Source organism: Lethenteron reissneri, unplaced genomic scaffold (genome assembly GCF_015708825.2).
Source record: "Lethenteron reissneri isolate LAM-NWPU_2019-01 unplaced genomic scaffold, ASM1570882v1 scaffold_1640, whole genome shotgun sequence".
In the NCBI taxonomy this organism is placed as follows: domain Eukaryota; kingdom Metazoa; phylum Chordata; class Hyperoartia; order Petromyzontiformes; family Petromyzontidae; genus Lethenteron; species Lethenteron reissneri.
Window position 1 is genome coordinate 2,754,118 of NW_026891378.1, and position 24,599 is coordinate 2,778,716.

A 24,599-nucleotide genomic window follows, 5' to 3' on the forward strand; every position below is an offset into this window, starting at 1 on the left:
CAGCACAAGCAATCGTCATCAGGTGGGACAACCACGGCAAGAAAAAAACTGCTGAAGTAGGCGAGAGGCCTGCCGTGGCACGAGGTTATATAGGCCTCGGCAATAGGGGGGAGAGAGGAGGTGGGGGGAGAGAGGGGGCGGGGCAGAAAGTGGACCCCGCGGCAGCACTTGGAGAGATCTGAGAGATCGGCTGCAGGGGGGAGAGAGAAGGGGGCGGGGGGCAGAAAGTACGTGGTGTGTATTATGTCTTTAATGTTTCTTGTGGAGAGAACGGTTTTGCGAAGGAGGAATGATGATGATGTTGGTGACAATGATAGTAATGGTGATGGTAATGATGATTGTGATGAAGGTGGTAGTGGTGGTAATAATGGTGAAATGGTGATGATGGTATTGGTAGTTATCATTGTAATAATGATTGTAGTGATGGTGATAATGGTGGTGGTGGTGTGGGTGGTGATGATGACTATGGTCTTAATCATGGTCGTGGTGATGATGATTGTGGTGGTGGTGGTAGTGATGGTGATGAGGGAGATGGTGATAATGATGATGACGGTTATGGTGGTTTTCACGGTGATGATAGTGATGATGATAGTGATGATGATGGTCGTGATGATGGATGTGATAATGGTGATTATTCTGGTGTTTATTGTGGTGTTGATGATGATGGTAATGATGGTGATTGTGATGATGATGATGATGGTGGTAACGATGATGGAGGTGATTATCGTGGCAGTGTTGGTAGTGGTGATGATGGTGGTGATGATAGTGATGATGATGGTGATGGATGTGATAATGGTGATGATAATGGTGGTTTTTGTGGTGTTCGTGGTGATGGTAGTTCATAATGGTTATGGTCGTGGTCGTAGTGATGATGAGGATAATGATGTTGATGATGTTGGTGATGATATTGATGATGATAGAGTGGGGGTGATGATAGTGATTAAAATGGAGTAATGACAATGATGCTGATGATCATGATGGTCGTAATGATGGTGATGATGGAGGTAGTGATGACTGGTGATTACAATGATGATGGTGATGATGATGATGATAGTGATGATGGGGTGATGATGGTGAATCGCAGGGATGGGGCGTGGTGACATGAGCGCGCACTGCAGGTGAAGGAGCGGCCACATGGACTCAAACTTCTGAACCGGCGATGTGCACTTCATAGGTGACATCGCTCACGCACACCAACCTGAACCTCACCCTCCCCCCTCACCCTCCCCTTCCATGCTCACCTCACCCTTCATTAAATTTTCACTTCACCCTCTCATCACCCCACCCTCCCCTGACCCCCACCTTGCCTCACCATCGCCTCTACCCCCTCCTTCCCATCCTCTCCTCTCCTCACCCACTCCTGACCCTTCACCCTCCACGCTTACCTGTCCCCTTCCCTCACCTTCCCCTCCAACTTACCCTCACCCTCACTTCACCCTCTCCTCACCATCCCCCCTTTCATCAGTTTCTTGGATTTCCGTCTCGGTTTCTTGGGTTTCTATTTTTCCTCATCCTCAGGATGCACGACTCAGATCCACGATCTTCAATGGTCCATTACAACACCCCACCCACATCGCAGGGTAGAGAGGCTGCAAGAATCTCTGCCGGACCTCGTGGATCACCTCCATGGAGTCGGCGCGGTAAAACTCCAGGAGCCCCCCCTCCCAGTGCAGGTGAAGCCCGATTCTGCGGGGGGACGGGGCCCCCCTCACCGACAGTGCAGTCTTCACTCCACCATGAACCACTGAGAAGTTGTCGTCACGTTTCTCTAAACACCAGGACGCGTCGTTCCCTCCCAGCCACTGTGCAGCACCACTCCCTTTCCGTGAGATCGTCCCGTAGGTGACTCCAACCCGACACCACCACGCGTCCCCCACGTCCACCTCCCAGTAGTGGTGGCCCGATGAGAAGCTCTCACAGCACAGGGCTTGTGGACAGCGATCAAACCGGTGTGGGTGCTTGGGGCGACGCTGGGAGTCACCAGTTCCCGTTATCGTCCTGAGATCCGAGGAGATCTGGAGTTTGTTATTAGCTGAGTTTGTGTCCAGAGTCGGTGAGCGTCCAACTGTGACAACAGCAATGACAATACCAATACAGAACACCGTCATCACCATTATCCACCATCACCACCTTCAACATTACCATCACCAACCATCATCTTCACCATCAACAATAACATCACAAGCATCCTCGCCATAAATATCATCAATGACAACATAAACATCACCATAACCACCACCATCAACACTATGAACATCAACAACATCACTATCGCAATAAGCAACATCACAACCATCATCACCACCACTAGCACCATCACAAACAATCACCACCACCATCACTACCATCACAACTATCCCCATCACCACCATCAAAACCATCATCACCACCATCACTACCATGACCACCATCACCAATATCATCACTACGACCATCAGCGCCATCAGCAAAACCATCACCACCTTTATTATCACCAATGTCAACATCATTATCATCACCACGACCAACACCATCACCAAACCCATTACCATTACCATTCCCATCACTCACATTATCCCTAACAGCATAATTCCCACCATCATCACGACCACTATCACCATCATTATGATCACTACTCATTTGAGGTTGAAACTGCCTAGCAGAGGCCCAGGATTGGATAAGATATCACCTGCCACTGATGTTAGCCATCGCGGGTAATCAAACCCAGGTAACTGGGTTCGTAGTGCAGTGTGCTAACCACTATGCTACCGCTCCTCCCATGCATAAATGCACAGACACATTCACAGGCACACACTCCATCTCAACATCACAATTACCCCTGTCCTGGAATGGGACAAGTGCTGTCCGTGAGAGTCTATGAAGGCTGGCAGGGCACACGAGGTGGGTGGCCAGCACCAAGCCCGACCACCTTTGTCTCCCTAGTGGCGATTTTGTTTACACACCGCATCAGTTTCCAGAATGTAAACAAAGACATCCCCCGTGTAGCCTTTACAGACTGTTGGGGAAAATCAGCAACGTTGAAGGCTGGCACAACACACGAGGGGGTGGATGGCCAGCACTACGCCTGGCCGCCTTTGTCTCCCTAATGGTGACGTCTATAACACACCAGGTACATATTTGAGGCCGAGTCGAACTCGTGCACACACATTTTACTGTCAAGATGGCCCCATCACCCATGATTCACACTGAATAACTCACACAGGAGTTTGACTGTAGGTGTCTCCAGGACTTGAGGCGAGGCAATGTCCTCTTGACTGGGAGCTGAGGGTGGAGCTGCTGTAACCCTCCCTGTCCTGTGAAAGCAGAGCAGACATGGCCACTGTCTCACATAGAGCATCGTCACTCACAGGATCATCACAGCTCCATTACATAAACGCATCACAGCATCATAACGCGTGGGATCATCACAGCTCCACACAGGCACCCATCAAACAAAGCATCATCACTCATCTCACAATTACAGCATCACCACACATAAATACTATTACCACACAGTATCAACACACAGCATAAACGCACACAGCATAATCACACACATCATCAACACACAGCATCACCATCACACGGCATCATCACACAGCCAATGTCTCACTGCCCGCACCCCATACTCAGTCCCATGTCGTGTGTTGAGTCGTGAGTGATAGTCATCTTTTTCCTGCGCTTCTGCTCCAGGTGCCCCTGTGGGAGAGATAGAGATGCGTTACTGTGACTCTACCTCCAATCCCTCGTGATCAGTGGAGTTCTCACTGCAACACAGTGGAATATAAACCCCAAAGTCTTGGCTTATGACCCCATGATCACCAACACTGACTTACGGGGCAAATATTTCAGAGTTAGACCGGTGAACAGTCAACTATAAACTAATGAAATCTTTCCACGTAAGTCCCACTGAGCGATAGAGCTCTTTTTCAGAAGCGACCTGGCCACAAATGATAGCTCAACGAAGTGGTTCATCTCGTGGAAATACTGCAGGACGCGGAGAAAAATCCATGCGATCATGGAGAAAGACTTGAAATCTCAAAATATTTAGGGATGTCAGGTCTGGGATCAAATCCACGACCTCCTGTATACCAGGCGAGGTAGTTAACATCTCGCCACCCTCATGAGGACCAACACTGATTTGCAAGACATATTTCAGAGTGAGACTGGTTGATATTGATCTGTGTTGAGAGTAACTTAGGACTGGTAATTTCTGGTGTTACAAATGCACATGGTGCAGGTCTTGCAGAAGTGGTGGTCAACACACAAGGATATGAATAATACGCGCATGAGACCGTGTTTATTTTAGCCGCACGAATATGAACACTGAAGGTCGCGCATCCAAGAAGAGGTCCACAAAGTAAGACGCAGAGATGACATTGGCTCGTGAGCAGGCGCTGGTGGATTGTTGCATCGCAGCATCATGAGATGTGGCAATGGCTTGGGGAGGACTTCATCAATAAGTGGATAGAGCATGGCTTATGATAATCATGAATACCGTGTGCATTGTTGTTGTATGGTTGATTTAAAAGTAAAATACCATTAACATTTAGTTTATATTCACAATGAAACCAATTTAATGGGAATCTGTTAAAGGACGGGAAAGTTAATAAATTCAACTGAGGAAATATGAGCTGGCCTTCCACATGGTAGCTACTGGAGCTGCGATGCGAGTCCATGAGTGGAGCTTTGTTCTCAAGCCCAGTGGATGCAAACTCTCATTCAGGAGCCTCCCTCTGCTGCTGCTCCTGGTGAGAGGGCTCTGTGCCAATAGCGACACTGGAGACTCATCGCTCACCTGCAGGAACGCGAGCGAGTCCCTCTCCTGTGCTAGGGCCTGCAGGCGAGTGGCTGCTGCCTGGAGCTCGCTGATCTCGCGCTGGTAGTGAGCGATCTTCTTCTCGATCTGGGACAGCAGGTCGCGCCCTTTCAGCTCCGCTTGCTCTAAAGCCGCCTTCTCCTCCGCATCCAACGCTGCTCTCGCGCGGGTGAATCTGACCGAGATTGAGGCCTTTTCATCTGCCATGGATCCCTGCAAAGAGAAATAAATGCCACCTCTGGTCCATTGTGAAATGACCCGAGTGCAACTCTAAGGTGTCCAGACAGTGATACGAGTCTGCAGCACTGAGGCCTCCTTCTTCCTCTGCCTCTGATAACGCCACTGTGCATTTTCAATACAACACGATTCGCGATAACTGGCGGGGGCTGTGAGGCAATGAAATCATCAAATACCATCATGAGTACATTTAGCATCCATGCCATTGTCATTGTGCAAGGTTATCAGGACGATGCTTTGTTTACCTTCGCATGAAGAGAAGGGAATTCTGTAAAGAGCCTCAATGAAATGGGAAGTATGGCCAATTCCTCCTTAAATTAATATTTTGAATGTGAGAGAAAACCACATGTACGGCTGAAGAGAGGGGATCATGAAACCACTTGCTATACTGCCACCTGGCCACCCCAAAGCTTGAGTGATGTCAGTAAGATGGCGTACAATAGTCTGTGTATGATCACCAACTCTGCCACCAGAGAATTGGATAAAAGGTACGTACCACATCATCTGACCAATTTAGTTAACAGTCGTTGAAGTGGTAAGTTGTATGGAGATATGGGAATGTGGAATTTCCACCACTGATTCAGTTTTTCAGTGGAGATGAGAACCACCTCTTTGCTCGTCCTGATTATTGAGGCGTATTAAGTGTTGTGTCTTTAGTCTCACGATGTATTTAGAGCCAATGGAAGTCCACGTGAATGAATGGAGTTCTCCTCCATCACAAACCCTACTCAGGGTGGAGTCACGGGGTCACAGAATCTGGCCCAGACGTGGTACCTGCATGTCCCTGCGAGCGGCCTCCATCCGCCTCACGGACTCCTCCGCCTCCCTCCTCTTCTCCTGCACCGCCCGCGTCTCCTCTCCCACTTGTTTCTGTGAGAAACGTCACCAGGGGAGACTCCACTCACTCTCTGAGCATCCCCTCTCATCCCGCTCCACGCGAACCCCTCCACAGTGACGGGGGCAGTAGCCCCGGTGCAGCGATGGTGGCTGGGGGAGCAAGCGCTGCAGGGAACTGATTTCACGGGGAGCTCAAACGTGTTCAGGGCTACCTGAGTAGTGGGTGGAGCTACCTGAGCAGTGGACGTGGCTACTGGAGTTGTGGGTGGGGCTACCCGAGAAATGAGCGGGGTCACCCAAGTGGTGGGCAGGGCTAACCTAGTGGTGGGTAGGGCTACCTGAGTAGTGGGTGTGGGCTACCTACTTAGTGGGTGGGGCTACATCTGTAGTGGGTGGAGCTACCTGAGCAGTGGGCAGGGCTACCTGAGCAGTGGGCGTGGCTACTGGAGTTGTGGATGGGGCTACCTGAGTAATGAGCGGGGTCACCCAAGTGGTGGGCAGGGCTAACCTAGTGGTGGGTAGGGCTACCTGAGTAGTGGGTGGAGCTACCTGAGCAGTGGGTGGGGCTACCTGAGCAGTAGGTGGGGCTACCTGAGCAGTGAGCCGGGCAACCCGAGCAGTCGGCGGGGCTGAGTAGTGGGTGAACAGGGAACCGGAGTGGCGAGATGTTATCTGCCTTGCCTGCTATGCAGGAGGTTGTGGGTTTGAATCCGACCCTGATACCTGTGTCGTGAGTCACTTCGGAGACACTAGTTAGGAGGCAACGTTTATTCTACACTATACAACACCGTTACACACGGGACTACAATATGAAGATGAAGACATAGCACTTGGGTTCACTTCGCCTGCAGACAGCCCCGATCTTTGATCTTTGATCTGGGCTGTCTGCATTTGGCTTCTCTTTATCTTTTATCTCTCTCAGTGCTGCCTAGCTCCGTCCTCGGTTGCGCCCCCTTCTGTAACATTCCTGCAGGTTCCAGGCTATCTTGCACGTGCCACCTGCCCGGCTCCGCCCTTAACCACGCCTCCTTCAGGAACTCTCCAGAAGATTCCCGGCTACACTTCCCGTGTCCCATCAGTCACCTTGGCCCCACATTCCTCACCACGGCCCATCACGTACTTCACCCGAGTCCGGGGTGACTCGTCCTCATATGCCCCCTTCCGCCAGCAGCCCGCACCACACTCTACTCTGTCGGTAGGACTCATCAGCCTCTCTCTGCTAGCACCCAGTGCCACGCACGCTAGCGACCCACTGTGTGGTACTGCATGGTGTGCTCGCCTCTACACCCATATTTCCTCATTCTACTGTACTTAGTGCTACGTGCTGTAGTGATCAATTCTATATCACTACACCTGTATATATGCAGTTTGCATGTCTCTCTCCATGGTCGCTTGGATTTTTCTCTGGGTCCTCCGATTTAGGAAGGTGCGTTTAGAGTATTTGGCTGCTATACATTTAGACCTGATAAGCTACTTCGTTGAGCTGTCATTTGTGGTCAGGTTGTCAACTACATAGCTCTGTGAGTTTCACTTAGTCAAATAAAAAAATGTTGTAGTTTAGTTTTACATGGCACAAGGAGGGGCTGCCATGTCTCTGTTGAGTGTCGGAGAAATTCGGTGAAGAGCATCTTTATGAAAATATAAATACGGTCACGAAATACTTGGTCTGTCAAAATCAAGCGAGATTTCTGGAACGCCAAGCCCAGTTTATAAATTTTCCATAAAACAGGATTGGTAATAACTTGCGGATGTATTATCTATGTACTATGACATCAGCATACTTTATAATAAAACAATGTTGTTAAAATGTTAAGGAACAATGGGCAGTTGAGAGAGGAATGATATTTAGTTCGATATTATTGTTCATTTCATGCTGGGAAATGATGACTTCACGCAGGAGAGGTTCCCGCTCACACACGCAGACCGTCTCACCTCCCGTGTCTTGTGCTCATCCTCCAGCGTCGCCACATCGTGACCCTTGTGGTCTCCTGCGATGTCGGCAATAAAACTTGATCTTCTTTCTGTGTGTCTTGCATTTGCGTTCTTCAGGATTCGTACCTGGATCCACCAGAATGTGGCTATTTAACTTCGGGTTCTCCTGATGAGGCTTTACATGAGTCGCACAGTAGGACATATCACACTTGAGGCAGGTCTTCGAGGCAGCGGTCGTGCCATCGTTGCAGAAGTCACAAAAGACCACGGTGGCCATTTTGTCTGCGGCACTACGCTGCTCCACCAGGTTGGTGAGCGTCACACTCTTGTTCAGCTTGGGCTTCTGAGGGAAGGTCGCTCGGCACTGTGGGCAGGAGAAGCACTCTGCCGCATCCCAGGCGCCCTCCTCACCTCAACTCACCTCACCCCATCGTAACTCACCTCACCTCATCCGAACTCACCTCAGGGGCCGTCCATAAATGACGTCACACGATTTTGGACCCCCCCCCTCGTCACACGGCGTCACAAAAAGTCAGACCCCCCTCAAATATGACGTCACAAAGCTCTGCCCCCCCACCCCCAAAACCATCTTTCCATTTTGAAAATAAAACTTTCTTCAAATCGCTTTAAACTATTGTCATTGTAGTGCGTATTTAATGTGGTGCTGCACTCTGATGTTGTAGGAGAAAACACGTATTAAAAAGGAGGCGTTGGAAAGCTTAAATTTAGCATAAAATTCACTTGAAAATATTCAACATCTAACTAAAACTGCAGATGTTCAGAATATTATATTGAAATTATCTTATAATTATAAAACATTAAAAGTAATTATAACTATAAAAAATACTTGAAACTTTGTAGAAGAACGAAGCAAAATGGAGAGTACAATAAACAGGACCCTGCGGGGTGGGCTGGTAGGAACGAACAATTGAATGGCTATAATAAAATGAAATGGCAAAAAACGGCCGCCAATAAGTGGATGCCCCGTGGCCCCGCCCTCCACCCGCGTAACCTCGCCCCGGCCACCCGTGGCCCCGCTCCATCTCGGTGTCCCCGCCCCCAGCTCGTTGCCCCGCCCCTTACCGCCGTAACCCCGCTCCAACCCCACGTAGCCCCGCCCTCCACTTCGTGCCCGCGCCCCCTGCCGCCGTTGCCCCGCCCAGCCCCGCGTAGCCCCGCCCCCTGCCGCTGTAGCCCCGCCCAATACACCCCTCGCGGGGGAGAGATTCCCAGGCCTGGCTCGGCTGGAGAGCCGCCGACGAGGGGGGGTAGGGAGTTGTTTTTAATGTAAAAGCTTTTAATGTAAATGTTGCTATTTAAAAACATCAGGGAATGTAACATTATTAAACATTCACTCCCTTTCACACACGCGGGGGTACGATACGAAGGGAGAGTTTGAGGCCTAGGTCTAGGCTTTAGGCCTAGCTGTAGGCCTTAGGCCGCCGTGAGTTAATTGTTAATATAAATGTTTTAATTATTTATGTAAAAGCTTTAAATGTAAATGTTTCTATTAAAAAACATCAGGGAATGTAACATTGTTAAACATTCACTCCCTTTCACACACGCGGGGGTACGATACGAAGGGAGAGTTTCAGGCCTAGGTCTCGGTTTTTGTAGGGTCATGCCAAGTGTTTACAGTAGGGGGCGATGTTGCTACACGGACGGACGGACGGACGGACGGACAAACGGACGGACGATATAATCTATTGGTTTCTGGTCCACTTCGTTCCTACCAGTATAACAACAATATATTCAGTCCATAGAATGAAAATCCCTGGTAGAATGATTAGAATAAAAATGTTAACTAACAATCATTAAAAAAAAATTCAAAATGTATGCTTCTCCATTCTCCCATTGAGAAGCAAAATGCTGCTTCATGGAATAAATAAAAGGTGACCTTAGTAAATTTAAATAATCAAATAGTTAATAATGAAAATGTATCCAAATTAGTGTTGTTATAATAGTTCAATATTTATTTTAAGTTGAAGTCACATTTCTCAACCACCCCCCTCGTCACGCATCGTCACAAATGTCTAACCCCCCCCCCCCAGGTGCGTGACGTCATTTATGGACGGCCCCTTACCTCATCTCACCTCAACTCACCTTACCCCATTGTAACTCACCTCAGCTCACCTCAACTCACCTCACCTCAACTCACCTCATCTCACCTCATCTCACCTCAACTCACCTCATCTCACCTCAACTAAATTCACCTCAACTCGCCTCAACTCACCTCACCTCAACTCACCTCATCTCACCTCAACTCACCTCACCTCAACTCGCCTCAACTCACCTCACCTCAACTCACCTCATCTCACCTCAACTCACCTCACCTCAACTCGCCTCAACTCACCTCACCTCAACTAAACTCACCTCAACTCACCTCATCTCACCTCAACTCACCTCATCTCACCTCAACTCACCTCATCTCACCTCAACTAAACTCACCTCAACTCGCCTCAACTCACCTCACCTCAACTCAACTCACCTCATCTCACCTCACCTCAACTCACCTCAACTCAACTCACCTCATCTCACCTCACCTCAACTCAACTCACCTCATCTCACCTCAACTCACCTCACCTCAACTCAACTCACCTCATCTCACCTCACCTCAACTAAACTCACCTCAACTCGCCTCAACTCACCTCACCTCAACTCACCTCATCTCACCTCAACTCACCTCACCTCAACTCAACTCACCTCAACTCACGTCAACTCAACTCACCTCAACTCACCTCATCTCACCTCAACTCACCTCACCTCATCACCTCACCTCAACTCGTCTCAACTGAACTGACAGGGGAATGTGGGAGCTGACGTCCACCTCCCCGCTCCCCGTGAGCGGGCAGGGCGTGACGTCCACCCCCTCCACTCTCCCCTCCTCCACTTCAGCCGCCTCTCGCCGCGCCCCCGCCATGCGAGTGATCGCCCCCCCCCGCGCCAACGCCCTCTTTGAGGGACATCGCTACTCGGCTGGCTCACCACCGCCCGGGGTTATCTCGCACACGCCCATGTACACCACCACCACTAATGCGGAGGTGGCTGCGTGCACGCGCGCGCCCCTGCTGGCGCTTGTTGCACACAAAGGCTCGCGCAAAAAAATAGCCATATGGATATGCACGCGCCCCTCCCCGTGGCTAAGCCCTAATCCGCTGTGTAACTATGCTACGCGAAAAAGGGGATGGCTGCGGCATGACCCTGGGTGCACGCATCACCTCTAAGGCTATTTTCACTATGTCTGCGCGCCTTGTAAAGGCGTGCGAACGCCAGCGAGCGGGTGGATCGACCCCACCTTAATCACTCACGCGGCGCTGCGTCTTTCAGCTTTCTTTCAGCTTCTCTTTAAGTTTAACACTTTAAACTACTTGATGAAAATAATTTGTTCCTGTCTCAAAGTCGCGTTCTAGTTATCAAGCTGTGAGACACCGGTCGGAGTTGCCGTGTTGAACTCAAGCACGTGCCTGCGGCTCAGGGTCCAGTTTGTGGAGCCACAAACCACCGGGCGAGGCCCTTTGCTGAAACCGGCGCCGTGACCCGCTCGCTCATGTGGGTGGGGGGCAGGCGCCCCAGGGGTAGAGTGGTTGTATCACATCAACATCAGCGCGTAAAAAATAAATAGTACCTTTTAAACCGATATAAAAGTGTGAGAAAATAATAGTAATAATAGGTTTTACCATTTCTGGCAATAAAACATGAGTTGTGTTAAGATGTTCAAACACCAAATACGTTTGTGTGGTTAATGCAGACTTTATTCCTTGCAAAAGACATCAATTTTGCATTTGAACATCTTAACATCTCATGGGACCTCCCTTGCCAAAATCAAAATACAGTAATCCCTCGCCACTTCGCGGTTCAAGTTTCGCGGCCTCAGTGCATCGCGGATTTTTCAAAAATATTCATCGAAAAATAAAAATTCAAAAATACCGCCATATCAGCAGCCGTATTGCGGAAAGCAGCGTTGTTTCATCGTGATGCGCGAGGGAAACGGTTTCCCAGGATGCCAGACAAAGAGACAAACTCTCTCAGAGGCTTTGTACATACTGTACCCACGGGCACTCAGACAAGGCACGTGATTGGTTCCCGGCGCGAGATCGACGAATGAGAGCACGAGTGGATGTACAGTATCCCGTGAGCTGATTGGCTGCGCATCATCGCATCCTCTCCCAGCTTCTTCCCTTGTTGTTTCTCGCCACTCTCGTTCTGTGTCTCGCGTATCTTAGTGTTGTGTTCGAAATTAACTGGTGAGTGTAGAACACCATAATACGTATCGTATGAGAGAGAGAGAGTGAATGTACTGTATAATATTAAGTTTTCATAATTAAAAAGATTTAAGTAAAATATTTGTGAGTGAGTGAATGTATAATATTAAGGTTTTATAATTAAATATATTTAAGTAAAATATATATAAAGTATAAATATACATATGTAAAGTAGGAGCCGACACCAGATTGCAGGGGTCTCGTCCTTTATTCCTTTCCTTCCATCCACATCTGTCCCCAGCCGTCCCAATCTCGTTCCCGCCAAAGGCCCCTTCTTCCCGCCCGTTCTCTCCTTATATCTCTTCGATCACCCCTCCCACTAACCCATCTATTGGTGGGAATCCTTCCCCTGACACCCCTACATCACCCCCCCCCCCCCCCCCGGAGAAAAAATAACCGTCCTCGGTTCTGCCTCCCCCATGGACCATTTAAATCTCCCCATGCCTCCCACCACTGACAGTGACGACAGCCCTTACCCCCCCCCCCACAACCATACAATGCAACATAACACAACGAAATCAATTGCGCGGCCTGCCCAGGTCTCCAGCCAGCATCCCGTAACAGCCCGGACATCCACAGGCAGCAGATGACCGTGGCGGCCCCCTCCTTCGAAGGCCCTCTCGTCGCGGTCCCTGGTTCGGTGGTGCCGGTGTCGCCTTGCCTGGCGCCGCTGTCTCTCCGGCCCCCGCTCGTGCCGCCGCTCCGTCAGGCCTCACATGGGGTGCTGTAGGTGACAAGGGAACACAGGGCACCGAACCCCCTGCCGGTCGGCGCGTGGTGGTCGGCGACCTTGGCCTGGGTAGGGATGATGATGATGTTGGCAGTGATGTTGGTGGTGATGTTGGTGAAGATGACGGTGGAGAGATGTATGGCTTAAGGCGGGTGGGGTGTACAAACCATCGTCGCTTACCCAGTTGGACCTGGACGCACTGCGGTCGGAGTGCTTTAATGACCTCGACCGGCCCTTTCCAGGGTCGGTGCAGCTTTGGTGAGAGGCCAACCGGCACCTGAGGACAGTGTAGCCATGCCTGGTCCCCGACTTTGAAGGGCTTGGCTGTCACTGTCCTCTCCCGTATCCGTACATTACTCTCTTGGCTCGTGGCCGATGCGGCCTCGGCTGCTTGGCGGGCCTCTCTCAAATAAATGAGGGAGGTCTTTAGTGCCTTCGGCCATGCGTCGGCTCTTGCGGGAATGTCCGTCAGCTGCACCTCAATAGGCGGAACGGGATCCCGTCCGTACATCAGGAAAAACGGCGAGAACCCCGTCGCCGCGTGTGGGGCCACCCTGTACGCCGCTAAGACAGATGGAATGTGGAGGTCCCAGTCGGAATGGTTTTCGTCCACCACTTGGGACAGCATGGCCGCTATGGTGCGGTTAAGCCGCTCTACCATCCCATCGGTCTGGGGATGATACGGAGATGTTCGGACCTTTTTAGTGCCCAGGATAGAGCAGACGACCTTCAATAGCTGTGAGGAGAAATTCCTGCCCTGATCCGTGAGCAACCGCTCCGGTGCCCCCTTATCAAGGACATAGCCTCCCACGAAGGCATCGGCGATGGTCTGTGCCGTTTGGTCCGGGAGGGCCCACGCCATCGGCCACCTCGTGCAGTACTCGACTCCGACCAACAGGTATTTATTTCCCCGTGGCGTGACCGGCAGTGGTCCCAGGATGTCCAACGCAACCAATTCGTTGACCCTGGTCACCGTGATGGGCTGTAGGGGCGCCCGGCTTACCCGGGGTGGCGGCTTTCGCCGCGCACATTCGACGCAGGTAGCGACCCATCGATGCACGTCAGCGGTCATACCTGGCCAAAAGTACCGACTCTGTAATGTGTACAGTGTCTTCCGCCCCGCCAGGTGCAGCAGCTGGCGGCCGTGTACGTCCATAACCAATTGTTGACGCAGCGACTCCGGAACTACCAGGCATCGTCGGCGCCCTGTCGGGTCCCATCGCATGAGGAGGTCCTCCCATACGATGTACTCCTCCCCCCCTGCCTCTGCTGAGTCGCGTAGCGTTCGCAGTGGGGCTTCCTCCAGCTGTAGCCGTCACCAATCGTCCAAGGTCAGCCCCAGGTCGTGGTCGGTCAGCTGGACCTCACCCTGTGCGTCCTCCGCCGTGCGTACGGGAGCGATGACTGTCCCCTCCGGCCTCGCCTCCTTGCAGCGTGCCCCGCCTGTGGTGCATGCACAAGGGCCCTGGGGCGCCAGTCGGGACAATGCGTCTGCGTTGGCATGTCTGGTCCCTTTGCGATGCACTACTTGGTACCTGTACTCCTGCAGGTGCTCTATCCATCTGGCCAGCTGGCCCGAAGGCTGGTCGATGCGGAGCGAATACTGCAAGGCCGCGTGGTCAGTGCGGACCGTAAATTTGCGACCATACAGGTAGGGTCGAAATTGCTGCACGAAGTGAACGACTGCCAGGAGTTCCCTACGTGTGACGCAGTAGCGCTGCTCCGCTGATGAAAGCACGCGACTACCATAGGCGATAACCACCTCGCGACCCTGCTGGACTTGCGACAAAACACTGCCGATGCCCACATCGCTGGCGTCCGTGTCCAGGATAAAGGGGAGGCCAAAATCCGGAAAGGCCAATGGTGGTGCATCTGTCAGACGTGAGCGCAGCTGCTGGAATGCCTCTTCCTCCAGAGGGCCCCAATAAAACCTCTGGTTCTTCGCCGTCAACACGTGCAAGGGCTTGGCAATGGTTGCGAAGTTGGGTACGAACCGGCGGTAATAAGAAACGAAACCCACAAACCGGCGTACCTCTGGAACCGTTGTGGGAACAGCCCAGGCCCTCACGCAGGCCGTCTTTTCCGGGTCTGTAGCCACTCCAGACTCACTGACGATGTGGCCCAAGTAGCGTACCGACGACTGCATAAGGTGGCACTTCGATGGCTTGAGCTTCAAGTTCGCGTTCCGGAACCGCAGGAATACCTGACGCAATCGGTCAATGTGTTCCTCGAATGATCGGCTGAAGACAATGACGTCATCCAGGTAGATGAGGCACGTTTCCCATTGGAGGCCTGCTAAGGCCAACTCCATTATGCCTTGGAACGTCGCCGGCGCAGTCTGGAGGCCCATAGGCAGGCAGTTGAACTCGAACAGGACCTGTGGTGTCCGGAACGCTGTTTTAGGCCGGGAGTCCGCGTCTAGTGGGACCTGCCAGAACCCGGACAATAAATCCAGCGTACTGAAAAATTTTGCTCCCGCCAGTGCATCCAATGAGTCGTCAATACGTGGTAGGGGATATGCGTCGGCCAGCGTGACGGCATTGAGGCGTCGGAAGTCCACACAGAATCTCAGTGACCCGTCTGACTTCTTGACTAGGACCACCGGTGCCCCCCAGGGACTCGAGGATGGAGAAATTATGTTGGCCCGCAGCATCTCCTGCACCGCTTGTTGAATGTGCCCTTTTTCCATTGGGCTCATTCTATATGTGTTTTGGCGCAGGGGTGCGGCATCTCCCGTGTTAATGTGGTGCTGCGACAGATTTGTGCGCCCTAGGTCGAACGGTCCCCGGCTGAACACGTCCAAGAACTCATGCAATAATGAGTGCAGCTGCTGTTTCTGGTCGGGCGGCAATCCCGGCTCAGGCCCCGCCAGCTGGTCCATCCACGATTCGGCCCCTCTGTCCTCGGACTGGCTGATGCTGCCTACAAGCTCGGGCTTTGTCCCTGGGGCTCCTAGTGACAAGGGACTAACGTGGGCCAGAACTGTTCCCTCCTGCACCGTCGCTGTTCTATCGGAGGTGTTCAGCACCTGAATGAACAGATGCTGGTTCCTCTGTACAATAGTTTCGGCTCCCACCAGCGCATGGCGATCCATGGCAGCTGACGCCGGAGACACCAGGATGGGTGAGTCTGGTCGGGCTGTCATGAGGGGAGACCGATATTGCAGCGGAATCAGCATCTGGGCTGCCGGGGGAATGGAGACAGACTTACTGACCAGAGCCTGCACGTAGGGTACACCCCGGCTGGCCCCCTCCGCCTTTAGGAAATGGAGATGCGTTCCCTGGACTTCCACCCGCCCATTGGCCAGATCGATTTTCATTGGCATCCGCCTCAGAAAGTCCGTCCCCAACAGGCAGGGTACGGGCAACGTTGCGGAGACAAGGATGGGTCCTGCTACCGAAAGCTGCCCAATCTGTATCGGGGCTTCAACCTGGCCCAGGAAGCCCATGCTGCCTCCATTTGCTGCAATGAACGTTGTCTTGATGGGGACTAAAGGTCGGATTTTATCCGGCAGCATCTCGTGCATGGTGCTCGAGATGATCGTGGCTGATGCCCCCGTATCCACCAAGATACGTGCCGACACTCCCGCGATTTCACCGACCAGGACCGAGGTTCCTGACGTGGCCGCTACCACCCGCCTTGCCAGCTTCCTCCATTGTGTGGCTGAGTCCGGCCACTGACCAGGCGGCGTCTCGTTATCCTGTGGTGCATGGTGAAATGATGGGGGATGGATGTGAATGGACTGAAGATGGGGTTCCTCCCTTTGGAGTGCGTCGCAGCAGGGTGAACGCGCCCTTGTTACATAGTGTGGGCTTACCCCTGGGTTGCGGGCTGGGCTCTCTATGTGGTGCAAATTGCCCCCCTTTGGTGACGTAGGATGGGCCCCCCTTGTGGTGTGGGGGGCCCCCCCCATTGTAGGGGGCAGTGGGGACTGGGGGGTGGGCCTTCCCGTGAGCCCCTCCCTTCTCCCCTCCCTTCCCTTTGTCACGGGGGCGTGGTCCCCCTGGTTCCGTCTCGCTCTGCCGCAAAGCGGTGGCGAGGCGGCCCGTGGAACTGCTCCAGGGCGCACTGTCAATCTTGTGGGCTGCCTCCGCCCCCGGGCCGTTGCCCCTGGCAACTCGCCGGCGTCGCAGGCAACTGGTGACGTCACGCCCGCCGGCGACGTCACGCCCGCCCGCGACGTCACGCCCGCCCGCGAAACCACGCCCGCCCGCGACGTCACGCCCGCCGGCGACGTCACGCCCGCCCGCGAAACCACGCCCGCCCGCGACGTCACGCCCGGCCGCGAAACCACGCCCGCCCGCGACGTCACCTCCGCCCGCGACGTCACGTCCGCCCGCGACGTCACCTCCGCCCGCGACGTCACGTCCGCCCGCGACGTCACCTCCGCCCGCGACGTCACGTCCGCCCGCGACGTCACCTCCGCCCGCGACGTCACGTCCGCCCGCGACGTCCCTCCCGGCCTCGGCGCGACTCCCGACGCGGTCTCCGGCCCCGGCGCGACTCCCGACGCGGTCTCCGGCCCCGGCGCGACTCCCGACGCGGTCTCCGGCCCCGGCGCGATCCCCGACGTGGTCCACGGCCCCGGCGCAATTCCCGGCGCGATCCGCGACACCACTTTTGGCCGCGACGTCACTCCCGGATGCAACGTCACGTCTGTTCGCGACGCCACTCCGGGTCGCGACGCCACTTCTGGTCGCGACGCAATCCCAGGCCCCGGCGCTATCCCCGGCGCGATCCCCTTCCCCCGACCCGGACAATGGGGACCGGGGAACGACACCGACGGCGCCCACCCCGAGGAGACTCCCGGTAAGTTCGCGGCGTCGGAATTATAATTGCTCGGCCCGACCGAGAGGCCGGGCGGGACGGCGTCACTCGCCTGGATCCTGTCGGCGTTCGGCCCCGGCGGGTTCCAGGTGACGTTGGCGGCCTCCGGCTCTGTGCGGCACCCCCTCGCCACATGCCCCTCTCGACCACAACGGTGGCAGACCCACGGGGCGTTCCGTCGGGGGGGCTCGGCGCGATGTTGTAGAGGCGGCTGCCAGCGACGCGGCGGTTGGTCGCGCCCCTGGTCCCTCTGCTCCGCCAGTCCCCGGATCGCCGCGTACACCTCCCGCAGCGATGGCTCCGTCTCAGACGTCGGGGGTCCGTCCCCAGCTGCCCCACAGGCAGCCTGTGGCGACGGTGCAGGTTCGGCGGTTGGTGTCGCTGGACCCAGTAGCGCCGCGGCAACGGCTCGGCTGTTCCCCCCCGCCGCGCCAGCCACCGGGCCCACGGGTGGCGCCCGGCCCATGACCTGCTCGTGGGCTTGGATGGTCCGGGCAGCCCACAGCGAGGTGCGTTCCCCCGGCGTCACCATGGGCATTACAACGCCGGCGCGGCAAGCGTAGGCGATGAGGTGCTCGACCACGAGGTCCTCGAGCGCTTCTTCAGCCAGGCGAGGGAAAGCTCTCCTCGCCAACACGAGCAGTGCACCCCTGTAGGCTAAAGGGGATTCTTTAGCCCCTCGCTGGCGATCCTGGAACCGTTTAAAGGCTCCTTCCGCCGGGCAATAGATCTCCCCCAAAGCCTCGTAGGCCGCCTGTAGCGTGGTCTTGCTGTGCGAGGGAAGGGAGGTGTAAGAGGCGAGTGCTTCCTTGCCCAGAACGGATGGCAGCGCTCATAGTGCCTCTTCGTCTGTCCACTCGAGAGCGTGGAAGGCAGCCTCGAATCGGCGGACAAACTCCTCCCAGTCTTCTTCCTCAGCCACGAACTTGTCGACGGGCCCCAGCCGACGCGGCCGTCCGGCCACCTGCTCTCCGTGTTGGGTGGTTAGCCCTGTGGGTTTTGGCGGGACCGGCGGCGGCTGGCGTGACGAGGTTGGTTGCGGCTCTTGCCCGGCCGGCTGGTCGGCCTCCGGGTCCCGTGGCCTCTCCTCCCGTAGTACGCGTGGGGGTGGGGGTCCCGGTGCTGGCGGGCCCCCCATAGGGAGCCTCTGTAGGAGCTCCTGGAGTGCCCTCTCCACGCGGGCCATGCCGTCCTCCAGGCGATCCGGGCCCCCTGCTGCTGCTTCTGATAGCAGGCCCCCTTGTTGCCCGGGATGGGAAGGATCCCCGGCCCCTGCTTCCTCCTCCCTTGGCTCTTTCCCGCGGGGATTTTTCTTTGTAGCCATGAGATCCCACCGCTGCCACCAGATGTAAAGTAGGAGCCGACACCAGATTGCAGGGGTCTCGTCCTTTATTCCTTTCCTTCCATCCACACCTTTCCCCAGCCGTCCCAATCTCGTTCCCGCCAAAGGCCCCTTCTTCCCGCCCATTCTCTCCTTATATCTCTTCGATCACCCCTCCCACTAACCCATCTATTGGTGGGAATCCTTCCCCTGACACCCCTACACATATTTTAAACATTCTGGTACCCACACACACATATACGGAAATTCCTAGGGGGGCCAATCCTACTTCGCGGATTTTCACTTATCGCGGGGGGTTCCGGTCCCCATTAACCGCGATAAACGAGGGATCACTGTATAAGAATAAGTGTTACCCTTTCTGGCAATAAAGCATGAGTTGTGTTAAGATGTTGAAACACTAAACAGAAACTTAAGCAAAGAATAATGTCTGCAGTAACCACACACAGTGATTGTGATGAATGCAAACAAAACATGCTGTGATAATTATATAGGCATTGTATTTGAAACTTATTGGCCTACACCAGAGACAGCAGCCTTCTTTATGGCCAAGTCTCACCACCAATGTTTGTAGACCAGAGAACACTAAAACACGATCAGTATAAAGGCAAGAAAACGCAGTTCGGATGCATTTTCTTTGCCCTGCAATTCCCACAATAAATTTTGTTATATGGCACCAGCGCGGATTTTTCAACATTGTTTTAATTGCGACAAAAACAAGGACATTAACTGGCTCAGTAATACAGAGAAACTTAACAAGATTTGGAATTGAATAACCACACCTCGATTCGTCATGCACTATTGAAACACTTTGCTCAAGGACGCAAACCAACTGTGGCAGATACAAATTTATTGACAACCAAGTGCAAACAATTCTTCAAAAGTCTCGGCAACAGTAACAGCGCACGTTTACATAAACCCCGTAAGTCCACCGGCTTAACACGGCGACGCCACAGCGCGTCGACGATCGCAGAACTCCGCGGCGACCGTTTGCACCACAACCCTGACGCGCGCTCCGCTCCGGGGTGACGAGGTAACCCGGCAGAAGCCCACCAGCTTGGTGCGCAACATTCACTCACGAGGTCGCTTGCAGCCTCGGGGACCACCCCCCCCCCCCCCAGGACCCAACGGTAGTGCAGCACTCCAAGGATTCAAAGCAGCATCACCTCGACCTAGAACCTTCTAGAAGGTCTTTTCTTAAGGGGTCTTAGGAAGTGGTGGGGGGAGGGGGGGGGTCCCCCTCTGGAGGTTGGGGTGTCAAGCTTTGGTCATGGGGGAGCTGGGATTTGAGTTAGTAGTGTATAGTGTGTAGTGTATAGTGTAGTGTGTAGTGTATAGTGTAGTGTATAGTATAGTGTAGTGTATAGTAGTCTACAGTAGTGTATAGTGTAGTGTATAGTAGTGTATAGTGTAGTGTATAGTAGTGTATAGTGTATAGTAGTCTACAGTAGTGTATAGTGTAGTGTATAGTGTAGTGTATAGTAGTCTATAGCAGTGTATTGTGTATTGTATAGTGTAGTGTATAGTAGTGTAGTATGTAGTGTATAGTGTAGTGTATAGTGTAGTGTATAGTAGTGTATAGTGTAGTGTATAGTGTAGTGTATAGTAGTCTACAGTAGTGTATAGTGTAGTGTATAGTAGTCTATAGTAGTGTATTGTTTAGTGAAGAGTATAGTAGTGTAGTGTATTGTGTCACATGGTACAAATAAGTGGCAAAAGAAAATACACCTGCATAGGGAAAGTGGGTGATTGAAATTTTGAAACACCTGCAGCAAACAAAGTGTCAGTCACCACCAGAGACTAGAGGGTGAATGGAGGAAGACCCCAGGCCTCTTCGCTCTTGAACTCCGGTCAGCAGGGAACGAGAGCGGTACCCAGAAACCGGCCACGTTTCCAGCTTGGACACCCGGTGGGGAGCAGGGAAGGGGCAGTGGAGCACAAGGAGGCTGCCTCTGACACCTCCCTATGGTAGAAAGGAGCCAGCAGGCGCCGGATCGCTTCCTCTCCTCTGACGACGACGGTGTCAGGCTGGCGGTGGTGCTCGAGTGGCCTGCTGAGGTGCCATCTGTTGTGGAAGTTTAATAAAGCTCTTTGAGACGACTTCTGGAATCAGTCTTTTATTCACTTTAGGTTACAGTTACTTCACGCTGCTGATAGGCAACGTGAAGGGGACAGATAGACCGAAAGAGACGCACTTCCACGTGGCAACTCGGAGCCCCACTCCCGCGTGGCCCCTTCCTCCGTTCGTTCCCGTTCTGACCACGTGTCGTTCATCTCTACCCATATTTAATACCCGGGTCACGTGGTACGCTTCCGCCAATCCTCGTTAGCCTGCATCGAATCTTCCAGGTTCCCTCGTCAGCTCCCGGGACCACGCCCCTGACTTATCTCCCCATTGGCTGAGGCCAAAGCCAGCAGAACCAATCTCCATAGCTGTCACCTCTCCATCACGTTAGGGCCATGCCCCCAGGCTTCCCCCCATTGGCTGTAAACCAGGACCGGCAGAACCAATCACCATGACAAGTTGTGATACGTCAGTGAGCCGGATATATTCTCATATTACAGAAGTACTGAAGGCGATCCAGAGTCTGAGACCAGGAAAGGCACCGGGCAGAGATGATCTCCCAACCGAAATGCTGAGGGAGGGTGGCGTTTGTGCACAGACTGCCCTACATGACATAACAATAGTCTGGAACACTGGACGGGTTCCGCAGGATTGGAAGGATGCCCTGGTGGTCCCCCTTCTTAAAGAGGGGGACCACCAGGGCATCCTTCCAATCCTGCGGAACCCGTCCAGTGTTCCAGACTGTGCAGGCTCGCCCTTTCCTGAAACCACATTGGGGCTCCACAAGCCTCTCCTACCTACAAAGCCGCGTGCCTAGCAATACGATTTTTAATAATCCTTGCCAGGACCTTTCCCGGCACACTAAGTAGTGAGATGCCCCTGTAGTTACAGTCTGTGCGGTCCCCCTTCTTAAAGAGGGGGACCGCACAGACTGTAACTACAGGGGCATCTCACTACTTAGAGGGGGACCGCACAGACTGTAACTACAGGGGCATCTCACTACTTAGTGTGCCGGGAAAGGTCCTGGCAAGGATTATCAAAAATCGTATTGCTAGGCACGCGGCTTTGTAGGTAGGAGAGGCTTGTGGAGCCCCAATGTGGTTTCAGGAAAGGGCGGGCCTGCACATGCCATATTTTCTGTCCGTCTGCTACAGCAGAGGTGTAGGGAATTCCAACAAGACCTACAACTCTGCTTTATTGACCTGGTCAAGGCCTATGGGATCTGAGTTGTTCTTTGTGCTTTCGGAGTCCCTGACCCTCTGCTCACGATCATTAAGGACCTTCATGATGGTGAGCGGGCCCGGGAAAACTATGTGGCCGGGAGTCAGAGCCTTTTTTTGTACACCTTGGGATACGACAGGGATGTCCTCTTGCTCCCACATTATTTAACATCTATTTTGACCACGTAGTTCGTGAAGCCTTCAATAGCTGTACCGGAGGAATTTCCATCTGGTCCAGATATAATGGGAGGCTGATCGATGCCCGGGTGCGGTCAAGGGATGACTCCCTATTACTCAACCACGTTACTTATGCCGATGATCTGGTGAATGCTACTCACTCAGAGGAGGAGTTGGAGGCGCTGCTGCTGAACCTGGAACTTTCCACCTGGAGTTGGGGCCTTACCATCAGCCCCACCAAAACTAAGCACCTGCCTGGAAATTTGTACCATCGGACACTCCACCCCCACAACTCTCAATTGGTGATGGGGCAGTTGTGGAGAGAGTGTAGAGTTTCCTATACCTGGGCAGTGTGCTCATGACCGGCTCCGGTTTAACAGCAGAGGTCTCACTCCGAATCAGTCAAGCGGCATTATCTTTTCATTGGTTGCATAACGCTGTGTGGGAGCTAATTTCAGTTCAGTTCATTGATTAGGTTTAGCCCTGCGAGCCATTCGGCTCTTGCAACCGCAACAAACAAAAACATGAACAAGAAACATCTGAAAGTGATTACGTGCAACAGAAAAATCCAGGAAAAAACAGCAAAGTCTTCCAGATAAAGCACCGAATATCAATGCTGTGTGCAAGAATCCCAGTGGGATGCAAGTCAAACAATAACAACCATAAGACAATTTAGATTATCAGTCTAACTCTGTACTACAACAAACAAATATGGCTAAACCAGAACCTTTTCGAAATCACCAAAATAAAGCTACAAAAACAATGTAACAACAGTAATCATAGGAACTGTGATTCCAATTTAACAATAAACGATACACATAACATGTACGAGCAAACTTTGCAACCATAGCTGGCTGCATGAGTCACTGCATAACAGCAGGAGTATCAGTAGGAATATCAAACATTTTCAATGTATCTTTAAAGATTAGCACACTATAATCAAAACACAAGATGTTACTTTGCAGCGGTCATCCGGAGCGATACATTTGATTTCAGGCCACTGAATAGCAATGGCAGCTAGAGTGGACAACTCCTCTAGAGCATCTTCTTGGTTCTTTCGGTAAAGTCAAGTAGAAAGAAATTAATAAAATAATAAAAATAAAACATAAAATAATTCTCACGAGGTTTCGGCCACATCGCAAGTAGCCGTCTTCAGGTGAAGAACAGGTCTGTCAAGGAGACAGAATTATTTTATTATGTTTTATTTTTATTATTGTATTAATTTCTTTCTACGTGACTTTACCGAAAGAACCAAGAAGATGACTCCCTGCAGTCACGAAAGCTTTAAATCGAAATCCTCTAGAGCAGTTTTGAGTGAAAATCTCATAGGTAGTGATTCAAGTTGCAGTTTATTGGCAATAGCATTCCAGACCCTGGGGGCTTTAATAGCAAAGGCCCTTGCTCCAGTATTTGTACGGCAATAGGGAATGTGAAGCTGGTAAATGAGCGAAGACCTTAGGTCAAATTTGTTCTTTGAAACAGAGAGGAGATCCAGCAGGTAGTCTGCGGATTTTTTGTCGTCATACGCATCATGAGATGCGGCGTCTTTTCATAGACAAGCAGTACATTGCACACCATTTGGGTGGCAAAACGTCGTCTTCCTCATGCTCACATTTCCCTCATGATGCATATTACGACCAACGAAGGTGGCGTCTCTCGCTCCGCACGAAGCTTCATGTCTTCTCTGCCACAGTCATTCCCTTCCTTCTCTACGCTTGCGAAACGTGGACCCCCCTGATGGAGCATCTTCGCCAATTGGAAACATTTTGGCTGGCCTACCTACGATCCATCCTGGGTTTAACAAGGCTGGATTGTGTGAGGAGCTCAGAAATCCTTGAAAGATCTGGACAAGGCCCCATCGTTGAGCTCCTCCGGCAGGCAAGGCTTCGTTGGCTGGGTCATGTAGACCGCTTGCCCAGCTACCGCATGCCTAAACAGCTTTTGTTCGGCCGGATCGAGGGGGCTAAACGGGTGCGGCACGGGCTAGAGAAGAGATTGAGTGATGTGGTACAGGAGGACGTGGAACTGAATGGACTTGCCGATGACTGGAACCAGCGGTGTCAAGATCGGCCTCTGTGGAGGAGGCTCGTGAAGGACGCTACTGGGCAGTTGGAGGCAGTCGCCCTCCAACAACAACGGAGGGCGGAGGAGTGACGCTCACAACAACAAGCGGAG

General features: G+C 52.8%; 1 protein-coding gene across 1 annotated transcript; it reads right to left on the bottom strand.

Annotated features, from left to right (window-relative positions):
* Window positions 1-1,514: 1,514 nt before the first annotated feature.
* LOC133339075 (E3 ubiquitin/ISG15 ligase TRIM25-like) lies at window positions 1,515-10,724 on the bottom strand. The gene is made up of 7 exons (XM_061547197.1): window positions 10,626-10,724; window positions 7,986-8,168; window positions 5,787-5,905; window positions 4,778-5,036; window positions 3,663-3,678; window positions 3,199-3,315; window positions 1,515-2,065 (listed from the first exon to the last, which is right to left on the bottom strand). Exons 1-7 carry the CDS (start codon window positions 10,722-10,724, stop codon window positions 1,515-1,517), a joined length of 1,344 nt encoding a protein of 447 aa, XP_061403181.1.
* Between the last annotated feature and the right edge of the window lie 13,875 nt (window positions 10,725-24,599).